The sequence below is a fragment of the Drosophila biarmipes genome, chromosome 2R (genome assembly GCF_025231255.1).
Source record: "Drosophila biarmipes strain raj3 chromosome 2R, RU_DBia_V1.1, whole genome shotgun sequence".
Lineage (NCBI taxonomy): Eukaryota > Metazoa > Arthropoda > Insecta > Diptera > Drosophilidae > Drosophila > Drosophila biarmipes.
Window position 1 is genome coordinate 13,287,911 of NC_066615.1, and position 24,685 is coordinate 13,312,595.

Here is a 24,685-nt window from a genome sequence, read left to right on the forward strand (position 1 = left end):
CCAGCGCACATCAAAAGCAGTCAAAAGCAGGCGACAAACGTGCGGTTTTGAGTTACATTTTTAATATTTTCCAGCACCTTCCACTCGGCGACTCTGCCCTGCTTCCCTCTGCCCAAGAAACGGAACCAAATAGGATTGTACTTTCCAAAAGCACAAATTAAAAGCGCAGTCGAGGAGGGAAAGGCAAGAAATAAAGGTTCTGCTGGGTCTTAATAAGAGGTATTAGATGTGCCAAAAAGTCAAAAGGAAGGAATTCAATTCATCACAGCCAGGGCCACGCCCACGGAAAGGGGCGCTGCTAGGGGGCGACGTGCTGTCGTCATGAATTTGGGTCACCCGGGAGCTTTGAACTGTGTCAGTAGGCCAGCGCAATCAGCTAGGACCTGCCAGGACCTGCAAACGTCACGGGCCGTGACGTCACCAAGGAAGTGGCATGCCGAAGAGAATGGCGCCGAGTAATGCAATTAGAAGGCAGCAGGAGGAGCAGGGGGAGCGGGACTCCCACTCTCCGGCTCTTTGGGAACTCTCTTTTGCCAGCAAAAGAGCAGCTTGCACACTCCATACGCCCTGTTGCACACGCTGTGTATGTTGCGCATACGCCCCGTCCGCCAGCCAAGTTAGTTCAATCAACTCTGCTTGAATATTCATTTATTTCATTTATTTATTACTTGCTGGTTTCGTGTATATAGTTTGCCTCGGGGTTCTGTTACTGGTATTTGCTGTACGCGTTTCACTATATTTAATAATTGTTTTCCGTTCGCCTGCTCCGTTTAGGACTTCCGTTATTGCTTAATCGAATTGTAGACAGTTACCAACTTTAATTGGGCAATTGCAATTTCCGTTATTGTGTTCTTTTATTGTTGTTTAATTTGCTAACAATGTTTGCTGGTACTTAAATTCATTTGGCTATAGATTCCGAGTGGGGCGGGGCGGGTAGGGGCGAACCGCTCAAAACCACGAAAAAACCTATTACACATAAATACAGTCAGTCTCAATTGGCCTTTAACGAATGACATTCACAATGGCATTGGTCTAAAACAATTTTTGATGTGCGTTTCCATTCTATCTACTAATCGTAACACAATTTACTCGGCAAGCAAATCAACAGTTTCCAGGGACTCTAGAAATATCCGCATTTCCATCTCTATATCCATATCCAGTATCCATTCAATGTGGGTTCTCTATGGTATTTTTGCCTACGCCAGGGATTCTACCTCGAATATAATGCTTACTTGGCTAACGTTTGATTATTATTCATCTAGTACAGCGTGGTGTGGCTTGTGTATACGCGGTTAAATACGTTTCGTTTCGCTTGACTGTGATTGCTAAAAGACTGCTCAGATCTGTTTGTGGGCCGTGAGCCCTTGACCTCCTGGCCCTGGTGTTTAAATCTAGTACGTGTATTGTTCGTTAACTTTCATTTGCTCTTAGATACTATGAAGCATTCTCCTTTGACTCGGTTTCGCTTGATTTTGTCTTCGTTCCGTTCGCTGATTTCGCACCGCCTAATTACATGCTACAAATACGATTTATGTTAACCCAATGTTGCAGGACTGATGTCGTCGGTATATCCTCATGGATCTTGATCTTGATTCTGATTTGATTTTCAATTTAAATTTGAATTTGATTTCAACTCCTCCGCCGGCAGACTTCACCTGAGGCTGCCCAGGATGGGCAGTCAGATGTCTCCGTTGGCATTGGGACTCCTGCTCGGATTGGCATTGGCCTCGTTGGCCGCCGCCTCGGCAGCGGAGGATCCGAGCATGGCTCCGCTGGCCGCGGAGCAGGTGGTGGTGGCCTCGCCCACCGTGATCGTTATCGTCGTGTTCTGATTGTCGCACTGCACCACCTCGATGGTGCGGGTATTGCTGGTGGTCGTGGTGCTCATCTGTCCGCTCTCCGCCTCGTTCAGCTGGCGTCCGATCTCGCGGTCGATGGCCTCCGCATCCTCCGGATAGCGTTCCGAGCAGAAAATGGCTCCGGCCTTGAGCAGCTTCAGCAGATTCAAGCGATCCTCGGCATTCCGCTTGGCACAAAGTGGTCTAATGGGGAGACAACACAACTATAAGTTTCTAGAGATTTGGAATACTTAAATGATGCATAAAAGTATGCAGTAAAATAAGGACATTCCTCCTTTTTAATTTTTTATTGTTGCATACGTTTAGACTCCTTTTCTAATATTTAAAAAGGATTTAATGACTGAAAATATTAATAATTTATTTAATTTAAACTCACCTTCCCGCATCCTTGAGCTGCTCCATGAACTCCTTTCCCGTGATGTCCACCAGCGAGTTGGGATCCATGTTGGAGAGCGAGTCCAGGTCGGCATCGTTCATCACGGACACGTTGCAGAGGTTGTTTTGCAGCTGGCCCACCAGCTGGCGGATACGAGCCGACTCCGAGTTGTTGGCATCGGTGGTGTCTCCCTCGCCCCCGGCGGCGGGATCCCCGTTTCCAGTTCCCACCTCGTTGCCATGCGGAGTTGTTATGGTCACGTAGTGTGTGGGCTATAAAGGGAGTGCAGACAGCATTTAATTTAATCTCTCTTGGCATGCCAGGACTAATGCAATTAGTCATTAGGACGAATAAAAGGAGCGACAAATAAAATATATTATCCAATTAGGTGGCACTCACTTGGAGAAAGCAACAACATAAGTAATTTGTAAACGAATTCCGTAAAAAGGTTTATCTCTTATGTGGTATGTTGAAGATGAATTTTTACGTAAAATGTTTTCAAATTGAAAATGTGTTTATAAGAGATAAAATGAATAATATTGGACAAGTAGTCAATGCAGTTTTGAATTTTAAAGATTTCCCTAATAAACATGAAATAAGAACTTTAGAAACTAAGAACAATCGTGAGTGCCATAAAAATCTCTTAAATCACTTTTAAATGTAATTTTTGTCTAAAAGTATGCAATAATTTATTTGCGCCTAGAATTCCAATTCATTGCATACTTTTAGACAGTTAAAAAATAACAAGTTATTTTTTGGCACCCCCAATAATTTATATGATCTAGACTTTTCTGTGTAAAATAAGCAACTCAAAATTTATAAATTAGTATTATCTTATGCTTTTCCCGAGTGCAACTCACATCTATCCAATGCTCTCCGGGAAAGACGGCCACCAGTTCCGTGTTCTCGTCCAGCGTGCGGAAGTACTCCTCGTCGTCGACCTCCGTGCCGTCGGAGTCCAGGTGGATGGTGGGCAGGTGGTCGCACTTCTCGAACTTCTCCGCCACCTTGCTGCGAATCTCCTCCAGACTGGAGGCGCAGACAGCCTTCTTGATGTTGCGTGTAACGTCCTTGACCTGGCCGTAAAAAAGGAAAAAAAGAACCGTGACTGAGAAAGGGAATAACAAGCCATTATACGTTTACAATTACGGAAACAGAGGCAGTAACAGTTCCACATGGCCCCGCTCATCAAATGAATAATAAATTAATGTCAGAAGGAACACAACTGTGTCCCCATAAAATATTCAGGTGGTCGGCACCCAAAATAAGAACGCAAAAATACAGAAATGGGAAAAGTTGTAAATTTACGGCTGCTCTGAACCCTTTTTCTTGAATGGTGAAAGCAAACTATGCAAACCTGCAAGCAGTTCTTATTTATTTGCATGTGTTTAAAGTTATTTAAATTCTGTTCTCTTATTCAAATTCTATCAAACAATAAAAACAAATTTGTTAAATAAATAATAAACAAACAATAATCCACTACGGATTGTTTTCCATTCCCCGAAATATCACAATGAATAAATGAACGGAATATTTGCGCACACATCATGTCCTGCTGTCAAATGTCCATTTGCTCTAATTGAGATTTATGGACTGGTTCTGCTCCCCGGCGGGGATGTCACCTCAAAGTCGACTTTGTGCATATTTCACTTGCCAGTGCTGAGCTGTGTGTTTTGAGTTCTCTCCTAACTCGAACGCCGTTTGACAAGCACTCTACGGACTGCGGTGCAAATATTTGTCGTTTATATGTAGTACACCCAACCCCTTGGCCACCGAATCCTTGCCACATCCTTTTTTGCGCGACAAGTTATGCATGTCAGCATTTTTCATGCTGCAGGCTCCTTCGCGAATGCCATAAGCTAGGGCTGCCTTCTGGGTGCAAGGACGAAGTCTTCGCCAGGCTCTATTAAACTTGCATGCGATGTTAAATGGTGCCTCAGCACTAAGGTTAAACGAAACATAAATTAGACCTGCTCGAGAGCCAGGAGATGGATATTAAAGGAGCAAACGCGGAGGCACGACTGCACTCCTGCCCGAATTTATAGCCCCGAAACGGCGAGCAGCGTGCAACTCCTCGAGGTCCTTCATAAATAATTGAGCAGGCCGTGACTAAATGAAATTGTACTCCAGTTTGCATTTCGAGCATTTTATTTTCCGCTTTCAAGCTCTTTCTTCTATCCATTTTCCCAGACAGCTGAGAGGCCTTCATTAAATTATCTTATAACTGCTTAAAGCCAGCCAACTTTTCTGCTTCGAAAGCGCCAAATATTAATCATATCATGATGGGGGTGGGAGAAACTTTGAAACAATGAAAACTTCGCAGAACATCTGACAAGTGGGAGAACGCGGTAGCATCGAAAACAAAAGCATAGTTTTTGTTCGGAAACTTGTCAAAAGTTTTAGTTCATCGCATTAGTAGATTTTCCCAGCAAGAATGGACGTTTATACTGCCGCTTGCAATTCAATTAGCAGTTTATTTAATTACCCTCGAAACGATACAATGTGTCTAATAAAGTAGTAGCAAGATTTTCGGAAAACAAACATGGTTGAACAGTTTTTCAACAGAATACAGATGGTTGGTCTGGGGAATGTTGTGACCAGAATGTTTTAAAGTTTCATTATGGACAACAAAGTTTTGCCTGTAAAAGTTGCATGTTTCTTGGGACAAAATAACTTGCTTTGTTTCAGTTTATTTAAAAAAGGGTAAAACAAAAATCTCGATAAGTGTTATTGTGTGTGTGTACATAGAATAATATTTTTTATGATATTTTCTTGGAAAGTATATATAAAAAAAAATATATATATATATACTTGGTAAAAATATATAAATTTACTTAAATATGAATAAATGTAGTTTAAAACTCATGATTCCATGAGTCCTATTTTGGATTACTAAATGTATATTAAACAGATTTATAGAATAATATTTTGTATGATATTTTCTTGGATATATATTTGTCTAAACGACGTAGAACAACCCAATGGAATACTAATTTTAATAATTTTACTGGGTAAAAATGAAAAAATTTACTTGGATATGTTATTAATGCAGTCTGAAACTCCGTTTTTGCATTACCAAATGTATGTAGAACAGATTTAACCGGACTGTTTGAGCACATTCAAACTGATGTCCTTAAATCACATCTAACTCGAGCTGGGCATCAGGACCCCAGGGTCCTGAACCCAACGTGCAACGACCTCCGACGTCTGGCTCCATTCAAAATCTGCCGAAGGATACGTGCCCGGGACTCTATTCATCTGCATCTTAGACCGAGCCGGATCCACAAGTCGCAAGTCGCAGGACTTTTAAATATTTGATGGGCGTAGGCCGCAGATTTTCGAGACGCTGGGGAAATTAGGCGACAACTTTAAATTGCTTTCCAACTACGCCCGGGCATTATGGAAATTGTTAAATAAATTATTAACCAAACGCTTGGCGGGGTGTGGTCGGGCCATGTGCGGGGGAGTGGGCGTGGCTTTTGGCTAATTACCAAAGCGACATGTAAGGACGAAAAGTTTTCCCTTTTTAATGGCATTTTCCTGGCTGTCGAGGTATTTGACAGCTTTTAAGCCGATTTGTGTTTGGTGGTGGCTGAATTAATTATTTTAATAAGCAGCGACATTTTAATGGATATAATGGACAGATTTTCGAGGCAATCTGCAGAAATATTTCGCAAAAGTCGTTTTCGTGTTCCACAGACAACTTAAAAACCTTTGTGGTTTTTTCGCATTCTGTTGAATTGTCAACTGTCTGTAGTCCTTGTGGTTTTATTTCTTTTGCTTGCATCTTTAAGCAGTTTATCCTTTTAAAGCACTTTATCCTTTAAGAACTTTAAACTGCTTGCTGCTGTTTAAGCGGCGGATAAACAAATTAGTCGGGAAACAAAGGCCCAGCACACAAGTAAAACAAATGCCAAAAGCAAACAATTCCCAGTCGTCGAATGAAATACAAAAAAAGAAAAAAACACACCAGAAAAAAAGCAAAGTAAAAAAGAAAAAACAAATTTGATTTTGCAAAGTCAATATTGAGGCATTACTGAGCTTTCACCGCGCTCTTCGTTGCGAGCTTTCGGCTCTCTTATGGTGAGCTCTCTTCTGCCTTGCTCAGAGCATCTTGAAGTTCAACCCAGTTTCCATAAAGAACCAAAAAAAAATAGAGAACGCAGCACGCGGCCAAAAACAACAAAGGCGAAAACAACAACGCCCAAAAAGGGCATGGCAGGAAAATAATGCATGCTTCAGAACTCATTGTTTGTCTGGGGCCCCAGAGCTGATTTGTTAACAATATAAACTCACTTTGAAAGGCTTTTTGGAGTCGCCCGAGTTCGCTGCAGTCTCCATTTCTTCGTTTCTTTAACTAACTTATAAATTCACTCTAGCTGTGCACTAAGTACTAGCACTATTACTGGCTCAACATTTGGTTTTCTGTGTTTTCCCGGAGATTTATGTGTTTTCTTGCACCCTCGCACTTGCACTCTGGGCTTAAACAAACTTTAAATTCCTGGCCACAAGCTGCACTTGAAATGGGAATTAAATGTGTTTTTTCGGCTCCGCAGCGGAGCTTTCGATGCGAAGAGCGCCGGTTTTGCAATGAGCGCGTGCTGCCGAGAGGCACCCGCTTTTATACGCTACCCCCTATTAGCAGAGCTCTGAGAGCGCGCTGTTATCCCAGAGCCCAATGTTAACGTTCTCTTGGTTTATTCTCCAAATTTATTAGAGTTATATTTATTTTTTATTTTAAAATTTTTTAAAAGTTATTTATTTTATCCATGTTACCATCCTTTTTAATTTCTAAGCTTTTTAATTGGCGCCTTTAAGAAATTGAGAAGTTATTTTTTATAAGAGGTACAATTTTTTTGTTTTTGTTTTTGTTTTTTAATTTGTCCTTTTTTAAAAACTAAATTTTATTTAACACAACCAAAATATATTAATTAAATTAGATCATTTGCTTCATATGTTTAAAGATAAATATGTCTAAATTAAACTAAACTTTTAATGCTCATGGTATATCATGGTGATATTCACAAGAGATCATTATTTAATAAATATTTATGACCTAACATTTTTAGAAGTTTATTACCTCAAACGTAAAGCTTACAAAAGAGCGGCTAAACAACGGCCGAGAAACTCTTCCTCTCTGCTGACTATGTTGATAACATTATCCTGCAGCCAAGGCTCTAGAAAAGACAAGTAGCTTGCTAGGCCAATCCCTATACACCATTTTCAGGTCTTTAATGGTTGTCCATGTGAAAATTTGCTAAAATCTAAGCCTAACACTAATCTCTGTTTTAATCCGAAGGTGCATTAGGTTTCAATCGGCCTTTGGGGTCCCTGGCGCTTTATCAGCCCAATGACATCCGGTGTTGTCAATCCAGTGTCCTTTTCCCTTTGGAACCCGCCCAAAAGAGCAGTTAGACAACGCTTAACTTTCCACTCAAGTGGCCAACACCCATTTAAATCTATATACACCCATTGCTATGCACACATCAACGAACCGTCCAGATAAAGAAGAGCAAAAATGGCAAACTTTTGACAAATGGCCAAAATACATGAAAGGAAAACCAAAGCCGGAAGGTGGTCCCAGATTGAGTTGAACTGAGTTTATGCACGGCGAGAAAAGTATAGTATTGACAAAGAATCGTATTATATTGAAATCAAATTAGATTTAAAATAAAATTATTGTCATTTTGAATATTATTATTTTTATGGCCTACTTTTGAGCGTTTAAATGGTATATTAACTATCGCTAAAACCTGACTATAAGGCATTAAAACCTATTAAACCGCATTAATTATAAAAAACTTGTCAAATAGATATGAATTTTTGTATGTGGCTAGAAATGATAAAATAAAAGGGTTTTCCTTCTGTTCTGAACTTAAAACTATTAATCTGAGCCCAGATATGCAACTTTGACTTCTCCCCAACCCTTTATGATTTCTCCCCGTGTAGAACGGAACTGAATAGCCCGGAAAGGAGGAGGATATGAAAGGGGGAGGGATCAGAGATGGGGGCAACCTTAAATTGTCATCCTAGTGCGCACCATCGGTTCCTCAGATGCTCCTTCTGCTGCTGGCAGTTTGCCCCGTTTGCTGTCATTGCACCGCATATACATAGTAACTGCAGATTTAACAAAAGGAGCAGCCGGGGAGGTGGTGCCGGGTGGTGGCTGGGACTATTTTAAGCACAGGTCACTTGAAAGGACGCACAAGGACATTGGCTCGTGCGGGTGGCTGTGTCGCAAACAGTTCGCAGGTCACGTGCATGCACCGCGGTGCATTGACCACGGAGACGTTGACACATCGGCCAGAATCTGGGTTGAGGCTTCACCGGCCAGGTGGCAGGTAATTGCCTCACTGCGAGGCAGGCAATATGCAATGCTAAGGGAAGCCAATAAGTCAACGGGCGACAATATCGTTTACCTGGCTTAACCCCATGAATGACTAAGGGGCTCTTAAACAGCAACCCGTTTCACTCATCTTAACGAGACTTTAAGACATATTTACAATAAGGAGAAAAACAATACTTGTTGATAAGTTAAAAATACAATTTATCTACATTGACCTTAACTAAATTATATCCGAAAAGGACCTTTTATCTTATTTTAAAAGGTTAAAGTCCACAAATAACATTTATTCTCAACAGCTTGCTTTGTTTATTAATCGCTTTTGCCAGCACAGACGGCTTAAACTAGGCCCAAGCAGCTGACAAACAAAAAACAGACAGAACTAATTATCCTTCGCGCCCTAAAAAAGGGATAACAGGAGCCATTTTACACAGCTAAGTCGTTTTTGGGAACAGCTTAGGGCTGTAAGCCCACAGAACTCTGCTGAGTAAAGGCATCGTTTTTAACAGGACCTCGTTAAAATTCAAGAGGGACTTTCTTCCGCTGACTTCGCTTGAACCTCTTCACTTTGACATTTGATGCTTGATGCTTGGTCGCGGCAACCTTATGAATATGTACAAGTTTACAACCTTTATGCAATACAGCACAAACTTATTGATTGTTTTTCAAACTGACGAAGCTACAATCCGTATAGGCACATTAAAAACATACTCCCACTACAAAATAACAAATATTTTATTGCTATTCAGGCAAGTCAATCTCATTAATAGTTCTCCAAAATCATCTTCGGCACCACATTCATGCTGGTTAACTCCTGGAAGAGCAGTTTGCAGGCATACGGCATGGATATCTTGGAGACATTGGCCGACGACTGGCAGAAATGACACCAGGAGCAGTAGGCCAACCGGCCGCAGGTCCTGCAGACATCCACCTCAAAGGCATCCGACGAGATCATCAGACGCTCCATGATCAGCATACTTGCTCCGTAGGATATGAGGCAATCGCGCTCCATTTCGCCCAGACGCAGGCCACCCTCGCGGCTTCTTCCCTGCGTCGGCTGACGGGTGAGCACCGCCTTGGGCCCTCGGGCACGGGCGTGCATCTTGTCTTGCACCATGTGCTTCAGTTTCTGGTAGTACACAGGACCCGAATAGATGTACGCCTCCAGGGGCGTTCCAGTGATGCCGGAGTAGAAGAAGTCCTTGCCCACGTAGTTGAACCCGTGGCGCTCCAGTTCCGCCTGGATATCCTCCACCTTGGACCCTCCAAAGGCAGTACCATAGTGAAACTTGCCTTCCAGGAGGCCAGCCTTCCCGCCGAGCAGCTCCAGAGTTTTACCCACTGTCATACGAGAGGGGAAGCCATGCGGGTTCATAATCATATCTGGGCAGATGCCAAAGTCATTAAAGGGCATGTCCTCCTGCTCAACAATCAGCCCGGTCACACCTTTTTGGCCGTGCCGCGAACTAAACTTGTCCCCGATCTCAGGAATACGTGTCTGACGCAGCAGGATCTTGATCAGAAAGTCCTCCTCGGCATTGGCGGAGACCATCACGCGCTCAATGTAACTGGGCTCGGGTCCTTTATAACTTATGGGCACCGCGGTATAGGGAACCTGCGGAGATTGACCCTGCAGCGGGTTCATCGAAGTAACCGCCGGCATCTCCTTGTTGATCATGATTTGTTTGTTCTGAACCTGCTCGCCAGGAGCCACAATGCCATCAGTGTCCAGGACGTCGTGCTTGAAGATCACCTTGTTTGTAAGCGCATCTTTCACAGGACCCATGATCCTGTCAAAGGTCTGATTCGCATAACGTTTCACCGTGCACTTTGAGTTCTTGTAGACCAGGCAGCGTCCATAGCCACGATCTATTGATGCCTTGTTCAAGATTAAAGCATCTTCGATATCATAACCGGAGTAACTCATCACGGCCACCGTGGCATTTTGTCCTGCTGGCAATTTGTCGAAGTTGGTAAGCTCGATGGTCTTGGATTTCACCATAGGAGCATGGGGATACACCAGATTGTACATAAGCGAGTCGATGCGGTTCTTTTGGTTGTAGCCAATCATGCCCATCGCTTGTTTACCCATAGCACATTGGTAGGTGTTCCTGGGACTCTGGTTGTGATGCGGATAGGGCACCAAGCCCGCACAGACTCCCAGCAATGTGAATGGCTCTATTTCCAAGTGCGTAGTGCGCTCTTCGATTTGCTGCTCGTTCCAGGCGATAAACGAATCGTTCTCCTCGTTGACATCCAAATACTCGATTAGACCGTCCAAGAGAAAGTCGTCGAACTTGCGAATTCCCCGGTTGAGCTCATCCAGGTGCTGTTGCTTTACTAGCGGTCGTTGGTTCTCCACAATGACATAAGGGCGGCACAAACGCCCGCCGTCTGTATGTATGTAGATGCATCTTTGGGTGTAGGATGTGTGCACCGACACATAGCTGCCCATGCGACCCTTCCTGCGCATGTAGCGTAGATTCCGCACCAGGTGTTTGTGGTTCAAGGTGAGCCCCAGAACATTACCATTGATAAAGACAAGAAAGACATTCGGATTATTGATGGGATTGCCGCTCACTTCCCGAATATCCTCAACGCCTGCATTGAAGGCCACTATCATAACCGGTCGCTCCTCCACCTCGGTGGTAATGTGTGTCATCAGGGCTAGATTTTTTACCAGACCACAGGCTTCGCCTTCGGGCGTGTCCGAGGGACACAGCATGCCCCACTGGCTGGGCTGCAGGGATCGCGGACCGGACACCTTTCGTGTCTTTTCAAACTGCGAGTTCACTCGGGTCATCATTCCCAAAGCGGATATATAACTCAGGCGGGACAGCACCTGCGTTACACCAGCTCTTTCCATTTTAAATCGCTTAATCGTCCAGTTTCCGGAGCTAATAGCCGACTCCAATCCAGCGGTTATCTGCGCCGCCCTCATGTGCTTCACCACATCGAACTGCGCCGCCTTTACCTTGGGTATATTCTTGTCGGCGATGGTCTTGAGCTCCCAGTTCATGCGCTTGAACAGATCCTCGAACATCATGGAGAGCAGGGAACCAGCCAGCTCCAGTCGCTTGTTGCCGTAATAATCGCGATCGTCGAAGAGCGTTTTGTCCAGCTCGGCGGCCATCACACGGCGCACCATCATGGACACATAAATGGCCTTCATTTGGAAGTTGAAGTTATCCACAGGAACGTGTGCCAGAATGGTGGTCAACAGCAGTTCGCGAGCCTCTTCCGAGGGTGTTTTTGTGGTGGCACTTTGAAACCTCTTCACCACCAGTTTTGAGCCTAGAGAAAGAAGCCATTAATAGCGAGGCCGCAGAGTTGCGTGAACAAACCTACCCATGTACTCCAAAGCCCTTTGCTGGGTAAAGACTTTCAGATTATAGGCATCCAGAAGAGAGGCGCCAAATCTATTCTGCGATTTGGTATCTATGCCAATAAGCGACTGGATTTCCTGATCGGAAACCACGCCCAGGGCTTTAAAGATCACCACAATGGGTATGTCGTCCGTCATGGAGTTGTGCTTCAGGTAGTACTTTCCATGCTTGCTCAGCACCAAAGTACGGGACTTCTTTTCGTGGGTGGAGGAGGTTACTTGGCACTGCACTACGCCGTTAAAGTCCTCGGTGAGCATCTTGTTCCAGGACAGCTGCTCCTGGATAAGAATGACCTTCTCCTGGCCGCGCACCACGAAGTAGCCACCGGGATCTAGCGGGCACTCGTTCAGTTTGGACAACTCGAACTCCGACTTCCCGGTGAGAGCGCAGTTTGAGCAGCGCAGCATGAGGGGCATGCGGCCGATGAGCAGGTTGTTCCGCTTGATCCGCTGAGTGCCCCGCGTGTACTCGATGTCCACGGTGATGGGCGCCGAGTACGTGGTGTCCCTCAGCCGGCATTCGTGCGGTGTGGTCGACTTGGTGATGTTGAAGCCCTCGTCGATGTCGGGCTTGCCCACCCGCACGTCCAGGTACTTTAGGTAGAATAGCGGATCCGCCCCACTGGTCACCAGCTCGTTGGCCTTCACAATCTTCTTGATGTCCACGTTGATGAAGTGATTGAAGGAGTCGATGTGCTGCTTTACCAAGCCCTTTACTTGCAGGAATGCCGGGACCAGTTTCCACTTCTCCGCCAGCGGCTTAATGGGCATTGACCAGTCCTTGCTGTCGCCCGGCTCCCATGTGCTGGCCTCCACATTGTGATCGCCCATCTTCAGCTCCACCATTTCGCTTAAATTACTTAAGTTTCATCAACAACAAAACAGCGTGCTACTTTTTTATTCCGGGACCTATCGGGCTATCGTTCTTCGATGCCAGGTGTTATTTAGCTGGGTCTATCGGATATCGATGCATTTTAACCTGTGTTGGTAAGCAGTCAGCCGGCTGGTGTTGACAGTGCAGCCTTTTCCCTCCAAATCTGGCTATATTTAACAGTTCTTTAATTTATTTATTTACCTGCGAAAGTCAAAGCTCTTTTTAAACATAAGGCGTTACAAAGTCAAGAAGAACTAAAGCACGTTCGTTTTTTATTTTTGAATAAAAAATGCCATCTAATCAGTGTAACCTTTTCACAGAGTCTAGACCTTCTTCACAATCTGGACCACATCCTCGTCGTTAAGAACATGTTCAATGCCCACCTTCTGCGGCTGATGCTTCACGGATGAACCCCAGACGAGCGCACTAAAGGGGATAAAAAGTTGAAAAACCGAACCAGAATGGGCTATTAAGTCTTTCTCACTATTTAAACTCCTTGGCTATGGAGCGATGCAGCTTGTTGCAGAAGTCCTCGATGCTGGTCCGCTCGTTGTGGAGCACCACGGGCGAGTTATAGTCGGGCAGCTGGCCCTTGGGCTTGGTGTAGATCCGCTGCAGCCGCAGGTACTCCCACATCAGCTCCAGGAGATCGTCAAAGTTCCAGTGGTGGTGCGCCGAGATGGGCACGCAGTGCGGGATCTTGTAGATTACGTCCAGCTCCTCGATGGAGATCTGATCGATCTTGTTCAGCAGATAGATGCAGGGTATGTAAATGCGGTTGCCCTCGATCACATCGATCAGGTCGTCACTGGTGGCATCGTATCTCAGAGTAATGTCCGCATTGTGGATCTTGTACTCGGACAGAATGGTCTTGACCAGATCCGTGTCCAACTCGGACTGGGGAACCATGCTGTTCAGATTGATGCCGCCCTTGTCCTTCCGCTTGTAGTAGATATTTGGTGGTTTCTTGTTCAGCCGGATGCCAAAGCCCTCCAACTCGTGCTCCAGGAGTTTCTTGTGGCCGAGCGGTTTCAGGCAATCCAGCACCATGAAGATGAGGTTACAGGTGCGCGCAACGGCGATCACCTGACGACCACGACCCTTGCCATCCTTGGCGCCCTCGATGATACCGGGCAGATCCAGCAGCTGGATCTTGGCGCCCTTGTACTTGATGCAGCCGGGCACAGTGGTCAAGGTTGTGAACTCATAGGCCGCTACCTCGGAGTATACGCCAGCCAAATTGGAGAGTAGGGTGGATTTGCCCACGGAGGGAAAGCCGACGAACCCCACCCGGGCATCTCCAGTCTTGGCCACCTCGAAGCCAGCTGGAAGTACATACTTATTAGTATTTGAAAGTTGTTTTCAGGGGATCACCCACCTTCGCCGGTGCCGCCGCCGCCTCCTTTGGGGGAAATCAGCTCGCGCCGCAGCTTGGCCAGCTTCGCCTTCAGCAGACCCAAATGCGCCGATGTAGCCTTGTTCTTCTGGGTGCGGGCCATCTACAAAGAAGCCAAGAAAGTCCACAAGACCCGGTGATTTAAGAGGAATCCAGGGGGGAATCCGAGGGGTAAGTGGATGCAAGACAGGTTAGATTTTGTAAGATCGCCAGGTACTCCATACCGCTCACCTCCGACTCGATGGCCGAGATTTTCTCCAAAATTGTGCTCATGGCTGGCTGGCAGTTATACGCGGTCCACTAAAAACCCCAGTTATCAACAAATATGCATGTAAAAATAAAAATAGGAAACTCTCGCGTGGACAGTTGGAGCAGTTATCGATGTGTATTCGATACACTCGATGCTTGGCGAAATGTGGAAACAAAAGCTGGCCTTCGTTAGCCAACACTTATTTGTTGTGCTCAAATGTTCGCAATTCAAAAACTGGCGAAGGGTCACTCTGAAGGGAATAGAGCCGTTACAAAAAGACCTCCAGTAAAATGTTCGCCAAAGGTAGAAAAATAAAATTATATATTTAAAAATAATATTAAAAGATTTTTCCTTGTTGCAGCCAAACCCCGAACTCCGTTGGGCAACAGCCACGCTAAGTTCAAGGACCAACTGGCTAATAATACCTCCCAACAGAGTCTCAGCTTTCCGACGGCCGCTCAACTTTTGCGCAAAAATAACAGCCAGCTGCGACAAACAAAACTGATCATCTCTCGCAAGGACAACAAACTGAGGTACGATGGTTTTGTGGAGGAGGAGGCCGAAATGCGGCCCAAGAAGGAGTTTGTCTACGTTCCAACTCCGAGGACACAGGAAAAGCCCCGTTGCGAAGTCTCCGCCAAAAAGGATGGAAAAGTAGGGTTGCCAAGTTGCCCGATGTCCCAGCCAGGACGAAATTTAATTAGCTTGATCGGTCACGTGGACTTCTGCCTTAAAACCCACAAAATGTATCCAGATATCAACGCCATTTGGAATGTCTACGGTGGGTTTAAACTTTACTAATCCATATTTCCTATTTCTTTTGAGTTCAAATCCCACTTTAATGAAAATCCTCTCTGTAAATCATGATATTTAAACTTAGAAAAAAACATTTTTACCAAACGGTAATACTTAATTTTACGGAAAAGGTTTTTAAAGATAAATTTATATTTCAAATTGTTTAATATTATAATTTATTAATATTTTCCGAGGTACACAAATTACTTCATATATCTATGATCGTTTTAAGTAGAAGTTCGATTTTAATAATGATAACAGGAAAATTGCTGCGCATTATTGAGGGAAAACGTGGGGAGTACACTTTACTCCTGCGAAACGAAGATTCGGGCCCCATTCTCCAGGGAATTTACTACGATTTCGAAGGAGTCTTGAAAACTTGGAGCCCAGGCAAGCTGAAGAGTTCTGTTAATCAAAAATGTATCCTAAACAAATCCAGTTACAGGCGGTCATGTTCATCTCGTGGGCCATTTTATTGGCGAGAATCGACTGCAGACTTTTAGCATCGCCCAGGTAAGCGATACAGACTGGCATCAGCAATGTATGCGCATTGAAAATGTGACAGCGTATATTCTGATGCAAAACAATGTGCATAAGTAAGTTATATTTAAGGTATTTCCAAACATTAAGATATACATTTGTAAGCTCAATCTGTTCTCTCCTGGCCCAGAATCAACAGTGAAATGTTTCATTTTGTACTTTGTAGCTTAGAAATCATGAATAATTTATAGTTTTTAAGTAAGTTACTTATAAATGAACTAGGAACTAAGTTAGCTTCAAAATGCCGCTGATGTTTCTCTCCAGGAGCATTGCACTGTTACAGGGACTACAATAAATACAAATTCCAAAGTTGACGATTAAACTCTAATACTGGTGAGCTTATTTGACTAAGTGGAAGGAAATGGGTGTTCAGTTCTAGGAGTACAAGTCGAAGTACATGAAGACCGTGACCAGAAATCCGCAGAACAGGGCGCACAAGTAGCCCAAGTGCAGCGAGGCGGTCTTCTCCTCGCGGAAACTGCAAATTGAAACGGAAAAACAATGTGGGTGATGGCCAATGAAAGGTAATTCCTCGAGAGCTTACCGCCTCTTGGAACGCGGCGTGAAGGGCGCGGGCGGGTTTACGCCGGGCACTGCGCTGTCCAAGTACACAATTCCGTACGCGAATGCGGCCACAATGAGACCACACAGCAGGGGACTCAGCCTGGAGCCCAGCTGGTGCCTGGTGGCCCACACCAAGGTCTCGTTCCACCGACTCTGCACCTGGTGGCTCAGCACCTGGATGGAGTCGCCGCTGACGTATGGCACTGCAAAGTGAACGCAGAAAACTCGTTAGTATCTCGCATTGAGTGTCGTTCTATTGGATTCCGTGTTATCAGACTTGGCCCGATAAACACGTCAAAAATAGGGTTTATAAATAGGGTGGTCGGGAATTTATTGGGAAGAAATTTAATTTATGAGAAAATCTAAGCATTTTGTGCCACGAAGGGGTTAAAAATAGATGCAAACAAGTACTGAAATGCATTTGCTAACCAATAATTAGGTTGATCTATTTAAAGATTTTATAAAATCTAATAATGACAATAAAAAAAAATGTTTGTAAAAAAATAGTTTTAAAAGATGTTTTGAGAAAACAAAGTTAAATATTTTTAAGATTTTATGTTTTGTGAATGTTTTATTGGAACAAGTTAAGAATATTTAGTTATTCTATTACCTCAACTAAGTAAAAATTCTGAGATTAATTTAAAGAAAAATCTATGTTTTAAATAAGGTCTAGTACATGTTCCTTGGAACATTTTCGAGCCACCCTAATGCAAATTAACGGCTAGATTGCTGGATCGTTAGACTTGTAAAATTCGGTACTTTTCCTGGGCAGCGGTACCGCTGATGTATTTATGTATGTGTCGCGTGACGAAAACCCAGTGCCAAACACCGTTAAGCTAAACAAAGACGAATGCCTAAGCACTTTTGGGCAAACAATTAACTAACTAATCGCTTTTTGCTTCGAAGATGAAGCCACTAATCACTCTCAACCTTTTAGAGGTCTTCTAATGCGTATGTATGCAAATGAGCAGGCTAAATGCGCAACAAACAGTCTGCCTTCTTTATACATAGTCGTTTTTTGCCATTTGGGAGGCTATTGCAGGGGGAATAAACACCGCTATGAGATCACACGAACTTCAACTATTTATAAACGCGAAAACATAAACAAAACGAGCGAAGACGACGTCACCGCCGACAATTGCAGCCTTGGGTCTCCGCCCCCGCTGCCCAGGGGGAAGTACAAATAAATAGGTAAAGATACACCCACAGTGTGGCCTCCAACCTGACACACTTACTGGTTAGAATGACGCTTTTGCAGCCGATTATTAGGATTCCAATCAGAAGGGCCACCTTCTTGAGCAGCGGATCGAGGGCGGTCACCACGCCCACTCGCCCCTTCTCCGTGGGTTCGTTGAGGCCCACGTAGTTGGGAACCTTCGGCTGAGGCTGAGAGGTCTTTGGAGTCGAGGTGTATATCCGACCGTTCGGCTGGTTGGTTTTCGAGCTTCTGACTGCCGTCGAGAAAAGCAATTTGGTTTTGTTTTCCTCTTGCTGGCCATGCGTGACGTCACAGCCAGCGGCGATGGGTTCCACCTGCATTTTGTTGTTTTGCCGGCGAAAGCTTTGTTTAGAATTGAACTTTCTTTGTGGGAAAGTCTGGCACGGGTGACGATTCACTCTTGTTTCACTCGACAACAGTTGGTTTTATTCACAATAGCACAAAAACAAAAACAATGTACGTCACACCCCCGAAAAAAACAACGTAGAAAATGCAATTGGAACTAGTGGTGGGTAAACATACATACGTTGCACACAGAACTATCGAACGTCGCCTATCGATAGTTCATTACAGATCAACGGATTTTCCTTAACCCTTATTTGGCAAACATTATTTTAGTTTTTAATTAGATTTAATCATTTTTAAAAGTATTTTTTTATTTCACCTAGAATATTTTTTTTGGTAACCATTTCTCTCTCCCGCCTCAACTTCTCAATTATATTCACGTGTTCAAAATACACAAAAAATTATATATCAATCCCAGTATTTTATTTTATTGATAATATCATTATTTGCCTGCAGTAAGATATGACTAATTTGTAGATTCTTGTAAATCCAGTAACCAATTATTGACTCCCGCTGCAACGCTTAAATAATACTCATATGTTTATTTGTATTTGAAAAACAGTATTAATAGTTAAATGTACATTTTGTATATTTAATGTGTGTGTATTCATTTTATTTGTATCTTTGTTATGTTCATTGTTCCATCCTTACAACATTTTTAGTTCTCAGTTTCAATGCATTTTCAATGCACTCTTGTCGAATTTAACGCGATTGGTATGTTATGTATTATGAGTGTCGTGTTATATTAACTAAAAGTTCATAGAAAAGTTAATTTTAATTACTTAATAAGGCTCTGTTTACGTGTTCATTACTTTACTTCGTTCATGCAACCAATGCGCGACATACTTCATTTATTCGATATACAATACGTTCTATTACTAATGGTAAACCAAAGAGTCGGACACTATAAAAAACAGTTTAAAACATTCAGAGTGATAAATAATTATTTATGGAGATGCGGTTAACAGATTATACACGACACGATATCCGATGTTGGCGTTTTTTGGTCTATCTCAAAAGTTTTTATGTTACAAAATGCATGCGAAACTAAAAGAATCCGAATTCTGGGTGTTTAAGTGTGAACTGCACGATGTAGGTATTAGGTAGTGTCGGTTTAACAACTATCGTAGTTCTGCCTACGTCTTAAATATTTAGTTAACTTAGGCGCTTAGACTAAACATAACTAAACTAACAAGTATCTGCTCGATCCGCCTTCATTCCGCGCCTCAAGCCCCTATGATTTGGCTGAGGCGCCTCCCGCGCGCGTTCTTTTGGCCGTGGGCTCTGTGGTGTCGGCCGCTCGTATATTGTCAAACAGGTTGTTCTCCTGACAATGGTTTAATCATTGTTAGTTGCATTTTTCATATTATTTTAATCTTTGACTAACCTGCGGATTCTCATCATCCAGGATCGATGGTTCCGCCGGCCTCTTTGAGGCTGCTGCCGCTCGCGACGTCGTCATGGCCGTCGTGGCCGCTTTACTCGTCGATTTGGCTCCCAACGTATACACGTCCAGCGGTATATAGACCTCGTTGTTCTGGAAATTCGCAACGGCGGGCTGTTTATAATACATTTCTGGCAGGGCCAGCGGCATGGAGAAGGTGCTCGTGTTGGCATCAAATGGGCTGAATTTCGAATCGATAATGTACATGGCGAGATCACAGAGCGCCCACATTTTCTGATAACCGGAAAAAATACAAAATTTACAAACTTTAGAAGGGGGAGGGGAACAAGGGCCAATGATTTGATGGCATACATAATTGTCGCGCTTGTCGGAGCCTTGGCTGAACTCGCGATGCTTTATCAGCTGTAGCAGCTGCTTGTAGAAGCTATGGACAAACGATTCCCGCCTGGCCATCAGGGGCTCCAGAACGAAACGCAGGCACTTCTCCATTTTGCGCAGTTGGACGTAGTCCTCATGATTCGTGAAGCGGGGATCGTGGACCAGCACTGGGATAGCGAAGGCCAGCATATAGTCAGGTAGAATGTGAAGTGATTGTGACTCCGTTGAGCTATCGGGAGCTACAAAATAAATTTGGTTTAAATAAATAGGATAAATAAGAATAAAACAAATCACTCACATGTCATTGCCACAGTCTTGAGATATTCCCGACGTTTGTTTACATCCGTTTCCGCATAGTGACGCACAAGGTCTTGTAATCTGTTAAAAATATGAATAAGTATCTATCCGAAAGCGTAACAATGGCAGGTCAGGCAACTCACTTCCTGTCCGTCTCTAGACCAGCCAGCACATACAAGCCCATAAAGTCCAGGGGCAGGCAGTTCCTGGGCAGACTTCTGCCCAGACCCTTGTGTAACTTTCGAGCAAAGATTTCCCTTACCTCGGGAACAGGATCAACCTATGACAATTGCAAAGAATTTAGAAATATTTGGAAAAAGACGAGGTTTCTCTTCTTACCATCAGCTGAGAAAGCTGCAAATACTGCTCGGCACTGTACTGATCGCCTACGCCCTTCTGCTCGCACACCTTGAGCATAGCGCAGGCAGCTCCCAGACGCAACCAGGATTTCTCGGCACCGCAAAGGCGGTTCTGGCCGAGGAGATCGCCCCGCTGGTTGACGAAGGCAGCTAGCATTCGGAATGTCTTCTGAGCGGCGTGTTCATCGGTGCGCAGTCCCAAAAGCCAGCGGGCCATTGCCTTAAGCGCGTCCAGCTTGCACAGCGTGTCCGGCGGAAGTTCCTCCTGCGCACACCAGTCACTGTCCTCTGGCAGTTCGTAGTCCCGCTGCGCCGGGACCTCTTGGATGAGGAGCTCCTTAACAATGCGACGTGCAATCATATTCTTAATGGGCGTCAGGAAGGCCTGTGGCATGTTGAATGCAATATGACCCAAGGTCACAATCTTAGTGCGCTGTTGATCGCAGTTTGGTGTCAGTTTCAGGCGCAGTGTCTCGATGATCTCGGTAAAAATTGGATGCACTGTTTGAGTAGTGGTAGACGCGCTACCGGCTCCACTTGCTGACCCATCAGTTGCAGCTGACGACTGACTGTTCACAAAAATACAACGCACCGCATGTTTCGCCTGCTTGGGAGTTCCAATCAGAGCAAAGTCTTTGCACACCGGCGCCAGCTCGTCGAGAATGGCCGGCGTTGTTTCTTCAATCAGTGGCTGATAGCGTCCCAGATGCGTGAGAGTCTTCAGCACCAGGGGAGCAACATAATCTTGCTCGTAGCTTAGCAGGGAAATCAAATGACGCAGGGAGGTATCGGTGAAAAAGTGAGCAGAGAACACGTAGGAAAGCATCTGCAAAAAGAAGGAAAACATGTGGACTTTCTTATCACTCCTCTTCTTATCTGTAAACTCACGCTTAACAACTTGAGTCCGCGCTCGCCCGCTTCCTGGGGCGAGATGCCAATCTCCTCGCACATGGGACCTCCCTCAATGCACTGCTCAATGAGCCTTAACCGAAAGATAAGAGGATTTAGCCTGGGATTAGGAGACACATGCAGGAGGCTTACCCAATAAGCACGCCAATAGATTCTTTGTCCACCATCACCGATGCCACTCGTTCAATCAGCATCTTGACGGTGTTGTAATAAAGATTCGAATGGACGTGGGCTCCCAGTTTTTTTAGCAGCACTCCCATCGTGTCGGCGCACTCCCGGCAGCTTACGTCGCGCTTTAAGACTATGTTGATGCAGCGCAGCAACTGGGCATCCTTTCGCAGGTTGTTGCTGAACTGGGTAAGGTAATCGGCCGCTTTTAGAGGATCTGGAAGCAATCTACAAACAAACATATTTTGTTAGCGGTTCTAATGAAGGTTCTAATGAAGAACCTTTAGGTAACCTACTTGGCAATGTTGGCTTGCTTGGCGCTCAACTGACTGACCACGCGCGGCGTAAACTCCTTGGAATGGTGTAGCTTGATCCAATCGCTGACCGTGTTCCGGGTTTTCATTTGGTTTTTCTGCAGCTCCACGAAGGCCTTGGTGGCGTTGGCATCAAGATCGCCTAACAGATGATACAACTTCTTCATTCGCTCCTCGGGAGCCAGTTTGTAGGGAACCAGACAGGTGATGAGGAGGCGTTCTACCAACAGGCGATCCTCCAAACCGACCTTATAGTAACCATGCAGTATCTTGTTCTTTATCCAGTCGACCCTAACCTTGAGCCCCGTGCTTAAGTCGTTGGGCTCGCATATCGCTCGCTTGTATATGTAGGCCAGCCCGTTCATCGCGTCCCTGCGAATCTTGTACTTCTTATCCAGCGTCCGTTCGCGCACGATCTCTAGGAGTTCGGGCGCCTCGAGCACCAGAGTGAAGTCCCGCTTGGCAGTCTCCACAATGGCCATTACAACTTCGTGGCGCACAACCTCGTCAAGATCGTGATTTCTCAGCCGCAACTTCTCGGTGATATCCGGTTGAAGATTCGGGTGATTGAGCAGGAAGTGCATGGACGACTGAACACACTTGATGCGAACTGGCTCGGTGATGTCGCAGAACCGCCCGAAGAAGATTTTCAACAGGTTGTGGTACTTCTTGGCCAGCTGCGAGTCCTTCTCGGAGAACATGCGGGCCAAGAGAGTTGTGGCCTCTGTGATATGGGAAAAATATAGTTTATCAATAAGCAAATAAGGAAATATGTCGATAAGTAACGTACTCAGCCTCTCAGCATCGTCGGTGGACAGCAGTTTGTTCTCCAGTTGAGGCAGCACTGAGCACAGCAGGCCTGGATTGATGCGGTTAAGCTCGTAGATGATATCATAGATTTTATTTGTTATGGACAGTTTTGTGTTTGGCTTATCCATTACCAAAGCACGGTTGAAGAACTATTGATCAGAGACGGGTTTAAGCAAGCTGGGGCACATTCTGCATCAGACCTTATATTACCATTTTGATGGTGGACTCAAGAGCATCGCCCGTTTTGGTAAGGAGTTGTTCGGTTAGTCGGCAGGCAAACTTGTTGTTGGATTTGTACGGCTCCACAATGTTAATCAGTATGAGATCCAGCAGTTCCACCGACAGGTTATCGGCTTCGGTGATTAAGGGACTCAGCACATCTAGGAAGAAGTTCGTAACCTTGGCGCTGTGTTGGTCACTGAAATGGTATACAACACTTAGTTATTAGGAGTATCTAGGCTTCCTGGGCAAGCTCGACTCACTTGACAATCTTGAAGATGGTACTGAACAGCTCCTGGAAGATCTCCTGGCAGTCCTCCAGCTCGAAACACATGTTGAAGGACTTGACGAAGGCCAGGTTCTCCAGCAGATAGAAGTAACGCTTGAAGGAGGGATCGCGGGGATCCTTCAGACCATGTAGTTGCTTGATAAAAAACTTAAATATAGTTTTGATTTGATCTTGCTCCTTGTAGGGCGCCTCGGGCGCATAAACGCGCAGGACATCCGCCACGCAGCAGGCGATTAGGAGCTGGACATCGCGGGAAGGATGTTGCATGAAGAAGTCATCGAGCAGATGGAGGGCCAGGGGTATGTACTGCTGGTAGAGATTGTCGTCCTGGTCCATGGTCTGCAGTACATTGGCAAGGGTCTGTTGGGGAGAGAAGTTCGCTTAGTTTCAGTACCTTTAGGCGGGATTAAGCGGCACTTACCTTGAGGCGCCTTATCAGCTCGTCCGTTCCCAAATCCTCGACTAGCGGCCGGCAGCCAGTGGGGTACACAATGTCCGCCATCCTCACCACCAAAGTTGTTGTAGTTGTTACCTGCAAGCCAGGATTCCAAGGATTCAGTGGCAGGTGCAACCAATAATGCGACCCTCAAAATAACATTGAAAAATCGGAGGAGGGTGGCATCACGCACACACAAGCACGTACATGGCCCCACTCACACACACGCACATACGCACTCTCACTTGCAGCCACACACACACTCTGGCCAAGATTGTTTTTCGCAAACAAAAAATCGGAGAGCTCCCAAATCTCAGTGCCCTCCGCTCTGCTGCAGTTACCCAATAATGATTAACGCCAATAATCGGCGGCGCAGTTCTTGGCATTTGCAATCTTACTTTTCACAACGGGCAGGCGGCGGCACAATTTTTGGCAATTTTGCGAACCCCTGCTTTCCAAGACCGCTACACGTACACCACCTGGAAATCACTGCACTCTGGAAGGGATTACAAGTGTCCAGCTATTTACACATGCTCCGCCGCTGGCGTTGTTTTGCGGCGCGTATGTTGTTAAAAATAAGAAAAACTATGGAGCATTTATGCGGAGTGGGCACGCCATTAATCCACGCACGTAGCGTTGCCAGATGTTGCGCGGAGAGTGGCCAGACTCCGTGAGGATGATTTCCCGATTGCATTTCAGCTGATTGCACGTGACGTGTTGTTGGGACTAGAGGTGGGTGTCACGACACTGAAACTGTCGATGAAAGAATTTAACCAAACTGGAATCGATGCTCTTACTTTGTTCTTGATTAAAACATTGTATTGCACCAACGCCTTGATCATGATGGTTCGCTGTTACAGATTGCTACTTAAATTTAAGTACGAATGTTTCATTAAGAAACGTTCGTTCTCGGCGTAGGTCTGCATAGCTTAGGTTAATTTCTAGATTGCTTTGCAAATGATAGTAATTTTACAGTCTGGACACGTAAGAATATATTGCCTCAAAATTAACAAAATTGTTATCTGCATTAGCTCCAACAAGAGAGTGATAAATCTGTGCCCTTTCAGCTTTATTATTCATTATTATTCTTAATCTTCCGTCAGAGCTGACTCTGTTAAGATGCATTGTAATTAGAGGAGCAGAGGTCTCACAAAA

At 44.9% G+C, this 24,685-nt stretch overlaps 6 protein-coding genes across 6 annotated transcripts; 1 reads left to right on the forward strand and 5 right to left on the reverse strand.

Annotated features, from left to right (window-relative positions):
• Nucleotides 1-631: 631 nt before the first annotated feature.
• Nucleotides 632-6,817, reverse strand: LOC108030364 (DNA fragmentation factor subunit alpha). Its single transcript, XM_017103233.3, has 4 exons — nt 6,532-6,817; nt 3,096-3,311; nt 2,236-2,507; nt 632-2,042 (listed from the first exon to the last, which is right to left on the reverse strand). Exons 1-4 carry the CDS (start codon nt 6,574-6,576, stop codon nt 1,679-1,681), a joined length of 897 nt encoding a protein of 298 aa, XP_016958722.1. The 5' UTR covers nt 6,577-6,817; the 3' UTR covers nt 632-1,678.
• A 2,478-nt stretch (nt 6,818-9,295) lies between these two features.
• On the reverse strand, nt 9,296-12,884 carry LOC108030321 (DNA-directed RNA polymerase III subunit RPC2). Its single transcript, XM_017103165.2, has 2 exons — nt 11,927-12,884; nt 9,296-11,872 (listed from the first exon to the last, which is right to left on the reverse strand). The coding sequence occupies exons 1-2, from the start codon at nt 12,807-12,809 to the stop codon at nt 9,342-9,344; spliced, it is 3,414 nt and encodes a 1,137-aa protein (XP_016958654.1). The 5' UTR covers nt 12,810-12,884; the 3' UTR covers nt 9,296-9,341.
• Nucleotides 12,885-13,073: 189 nt separating this feature from the next.
• On the reverse strand, nt 13,074-14,629 carry LOC108030459 (GTP-binding protein 128up). The gene is made up of 4 exons (XM_017103353.3): nt 14,465-14,629; nt 14,216-14,336; nt 13,322-14,162; nt 13,074-13,263 (listed from the first exon to the last, which is right to left on the reverse strand). Exons 1-4 carry the CDS (start codon nt 14,504-14,506, stop codon nt 13,161-13,163), a joined length of 1,107 nt encoding a protein of 368 aa, XP_016958842.1. The 5' UTR covers nt 14,507-14,629; the 3' UTR covers nt 13,074-13,160.
• A 97-nt stretch (nt 14,630-14,726) lies between these two features.
• On the forward strand, nt 14,727-15,878 carry LOC108030439 (uncharacterized). Its single transcript, XM_017103329.3, has 4 exons — nt 14,727-14,786; nt 14,845-15,264; nt 15,540-15,668; nt 15,724-15,878. The coding sequence occupies exons 1-4, from the start codon at nt 14,774-14,776 to the stop codon at nt 15,876-15,878; spliced, it is 717 nt and encodes a 238-aa protein (XP_016958818.1). The 5' UTR covers nt 14,727-14,773.
• LOC108030438 (uncharacterized) lies at nt 15,848-18,083 on the reverse strand. Its single transcript, XM_017103327.3, has 3 exons — nt 17,618-18,083; nt 16,363-16,585; nt 15,848-16,296 (listed from the first exon to the last, which is right to left on the reverse strand). Exons 1-3 carry the CDS (start codon nt 17,919-17,921, stop codon nt 16,194-16,196), a joined length of 630 nt encoding a protein of 209 aa, XP_016958816.1. The 5' UTR covers nt 17,922-18,083; the 3' UTR covers nt 15,848-16,193.
• Nucleotides 18,084-18,468: 385 nt separating this feature from the next.
• Nucleotides 18,469-24,185, reverse strand: LOC108030264 (sister chromatid cohesion protein PDS5 homolog A). Its single transcript, XM_017103087.3, has 14 exons — nt 23,929-24,185; nt 23,516-23,626; nt 23,069-23,454; nt 22,797-23,004; nt 22,567-22,735; nt 21,759-22,500; nt 21,427-21,690; nt 21,274-21,367; nt 20,366-21,211; nt 20,170-20,306; nt 20,028-20,107; nt 19,703-19,968; nt 19,334-19,624; nt 18,469-19,273 (listed from the first exon to the last, which is right to left on the reverse strand). The coding sequence occupies exons 2-14, from the start codon at nt 23,594-23,596 to the stop codon at nt 19,181-19,183; spliced, it is 3,657 nt and encodes a 1,218-aa protein (XP_016958576.1). The 5' UTR covers nt 23,597-23,626; nt 23,929-24,185; the 3' UTR covers nt 18,469-19,180.
• Nucleotides 24,186-24,685: the final 500 nt, after the last annotated feature.

Excerpts from the sequence above, each read along its gene's own strand:
- LOC108030364 (XM_017103233.3), bottom strand. The coding sequence starts at position 6,576 with ATGGAGACTGCAGCGAACTCGGGCGACTCCAAAAAGCCTTTCAAA. Across the intron at positions 3,312-6,531 it reads ACTCCAAAAAGCCTTTCAAA|GTCAAGGACGTTACACGCAA; the intron begins GTGAGTTTATAT and ends TTTTACGGCCAG. Across the intron at positions 2,508-3,095 it reads CCGGAGAGCATTGGATAGAT|CCCACACACTACGTGACCAT; the intron begins GTGAGTTGCACT and ends CTCCCTTTATAG.
- LOC108030321 (XM_017103165.2), bottom strand. The coding sequence starts at position 12,809 with ATGGTGGAGCTGAAGATGGGCGATCACAATGTGGAGGCCAGCACATGG. Across the intron at positions 11,873-11,926 it reads AAGGGCTTTGGAGTACATGG|GCTCAAAACTGGTGGTGAAG; the intron begins GTAGGTTTGTTC and ends TTCTTTCTCTAG.
- LOC108030459 (XM_017103353.3), bottom strand. The coding sequence starts at position 14,506 with ATGAGCACAATTTTGGAGAAAATCTCGGCCATCGAGTCGGAG. Across the intron at positions 14,163-14,215 it reads CGGCGGCGGCACCGGCGAAG|CTGGCTTCGAGGTGGCCAAG; the intron begins GTGGGTGATCCC and ends ATGTACTTCCAG. Across the intron at positions 13,264-13,321 it reads ATAGCCAAGGAGTTTAAATA|TGCGCTCGTCTGGGGTTCAT; the intron begins GTGAGAAAGACT and ends TATCCCCTTTAG.
- LOC108030439 (XM_017103329.3), top strand. Across the intron at positions 15,265-15,539 it reads CGCCATTTGGAATGTCTACG|GAAAATTGCTGCGCATTATT; the intron begins GTGGGTTTAAAC and ends TAATGATAACAG. Across the intron at positions 15,669-15,723 it reads CTTGAAAACTTGGAGCCCAG|GCGGTCATGTTCATCTCGTG; the intron begins GCAAGCTGAAGA and ends ATCCAGTTACAG.
- LOC108030438 (XM_017103327.3), bottom strand. The coding sequence starts at position 17,921 with ATGCAGGTGGAACCCATCGCCGCTGGCTGTGACGTCACGCATGGCCAG. Across the intron at positions 16,586-17,617 it reads CAAAAGCGTCATTCTAACCA|TGCCATACGTCAGCGGCGAC; the intron begins GTAAGTGTGTCA and ends TTCACTTTGCAG. Across the intron at positions 16,297-16,362 it reads ACGCCGCGTTCCAAGAGGCG|TTTCCGCGAGGAGAAGACCG; the intron begins GTAAGCTCTCGA and ends TTCAATTTGCAG.
- LOC108030264 (XM_017103087.3), bottom strand. The coding sequence starts at position 23,596 with ATGGCGGACATTGTGTACCCCACTGGCTGCCGGCCGCTAGTCGAGGAT. Across the intron at positions 20,108-20,169 it reads GGTCTAGAGACGGACAGGAA|ATTACAAGACCTTGTGCGTC; the intron begins GTGAGTTGCCTG and ends TATTTTTAACAG. Across the intron at positions 19,969-20,027 it reads CAAGACTGTGGCAATGACAT|CTCCCGATAGCTCAACGGAG; the intron begins GTGAGTGATTTG and ends TTTATTTTGTAG.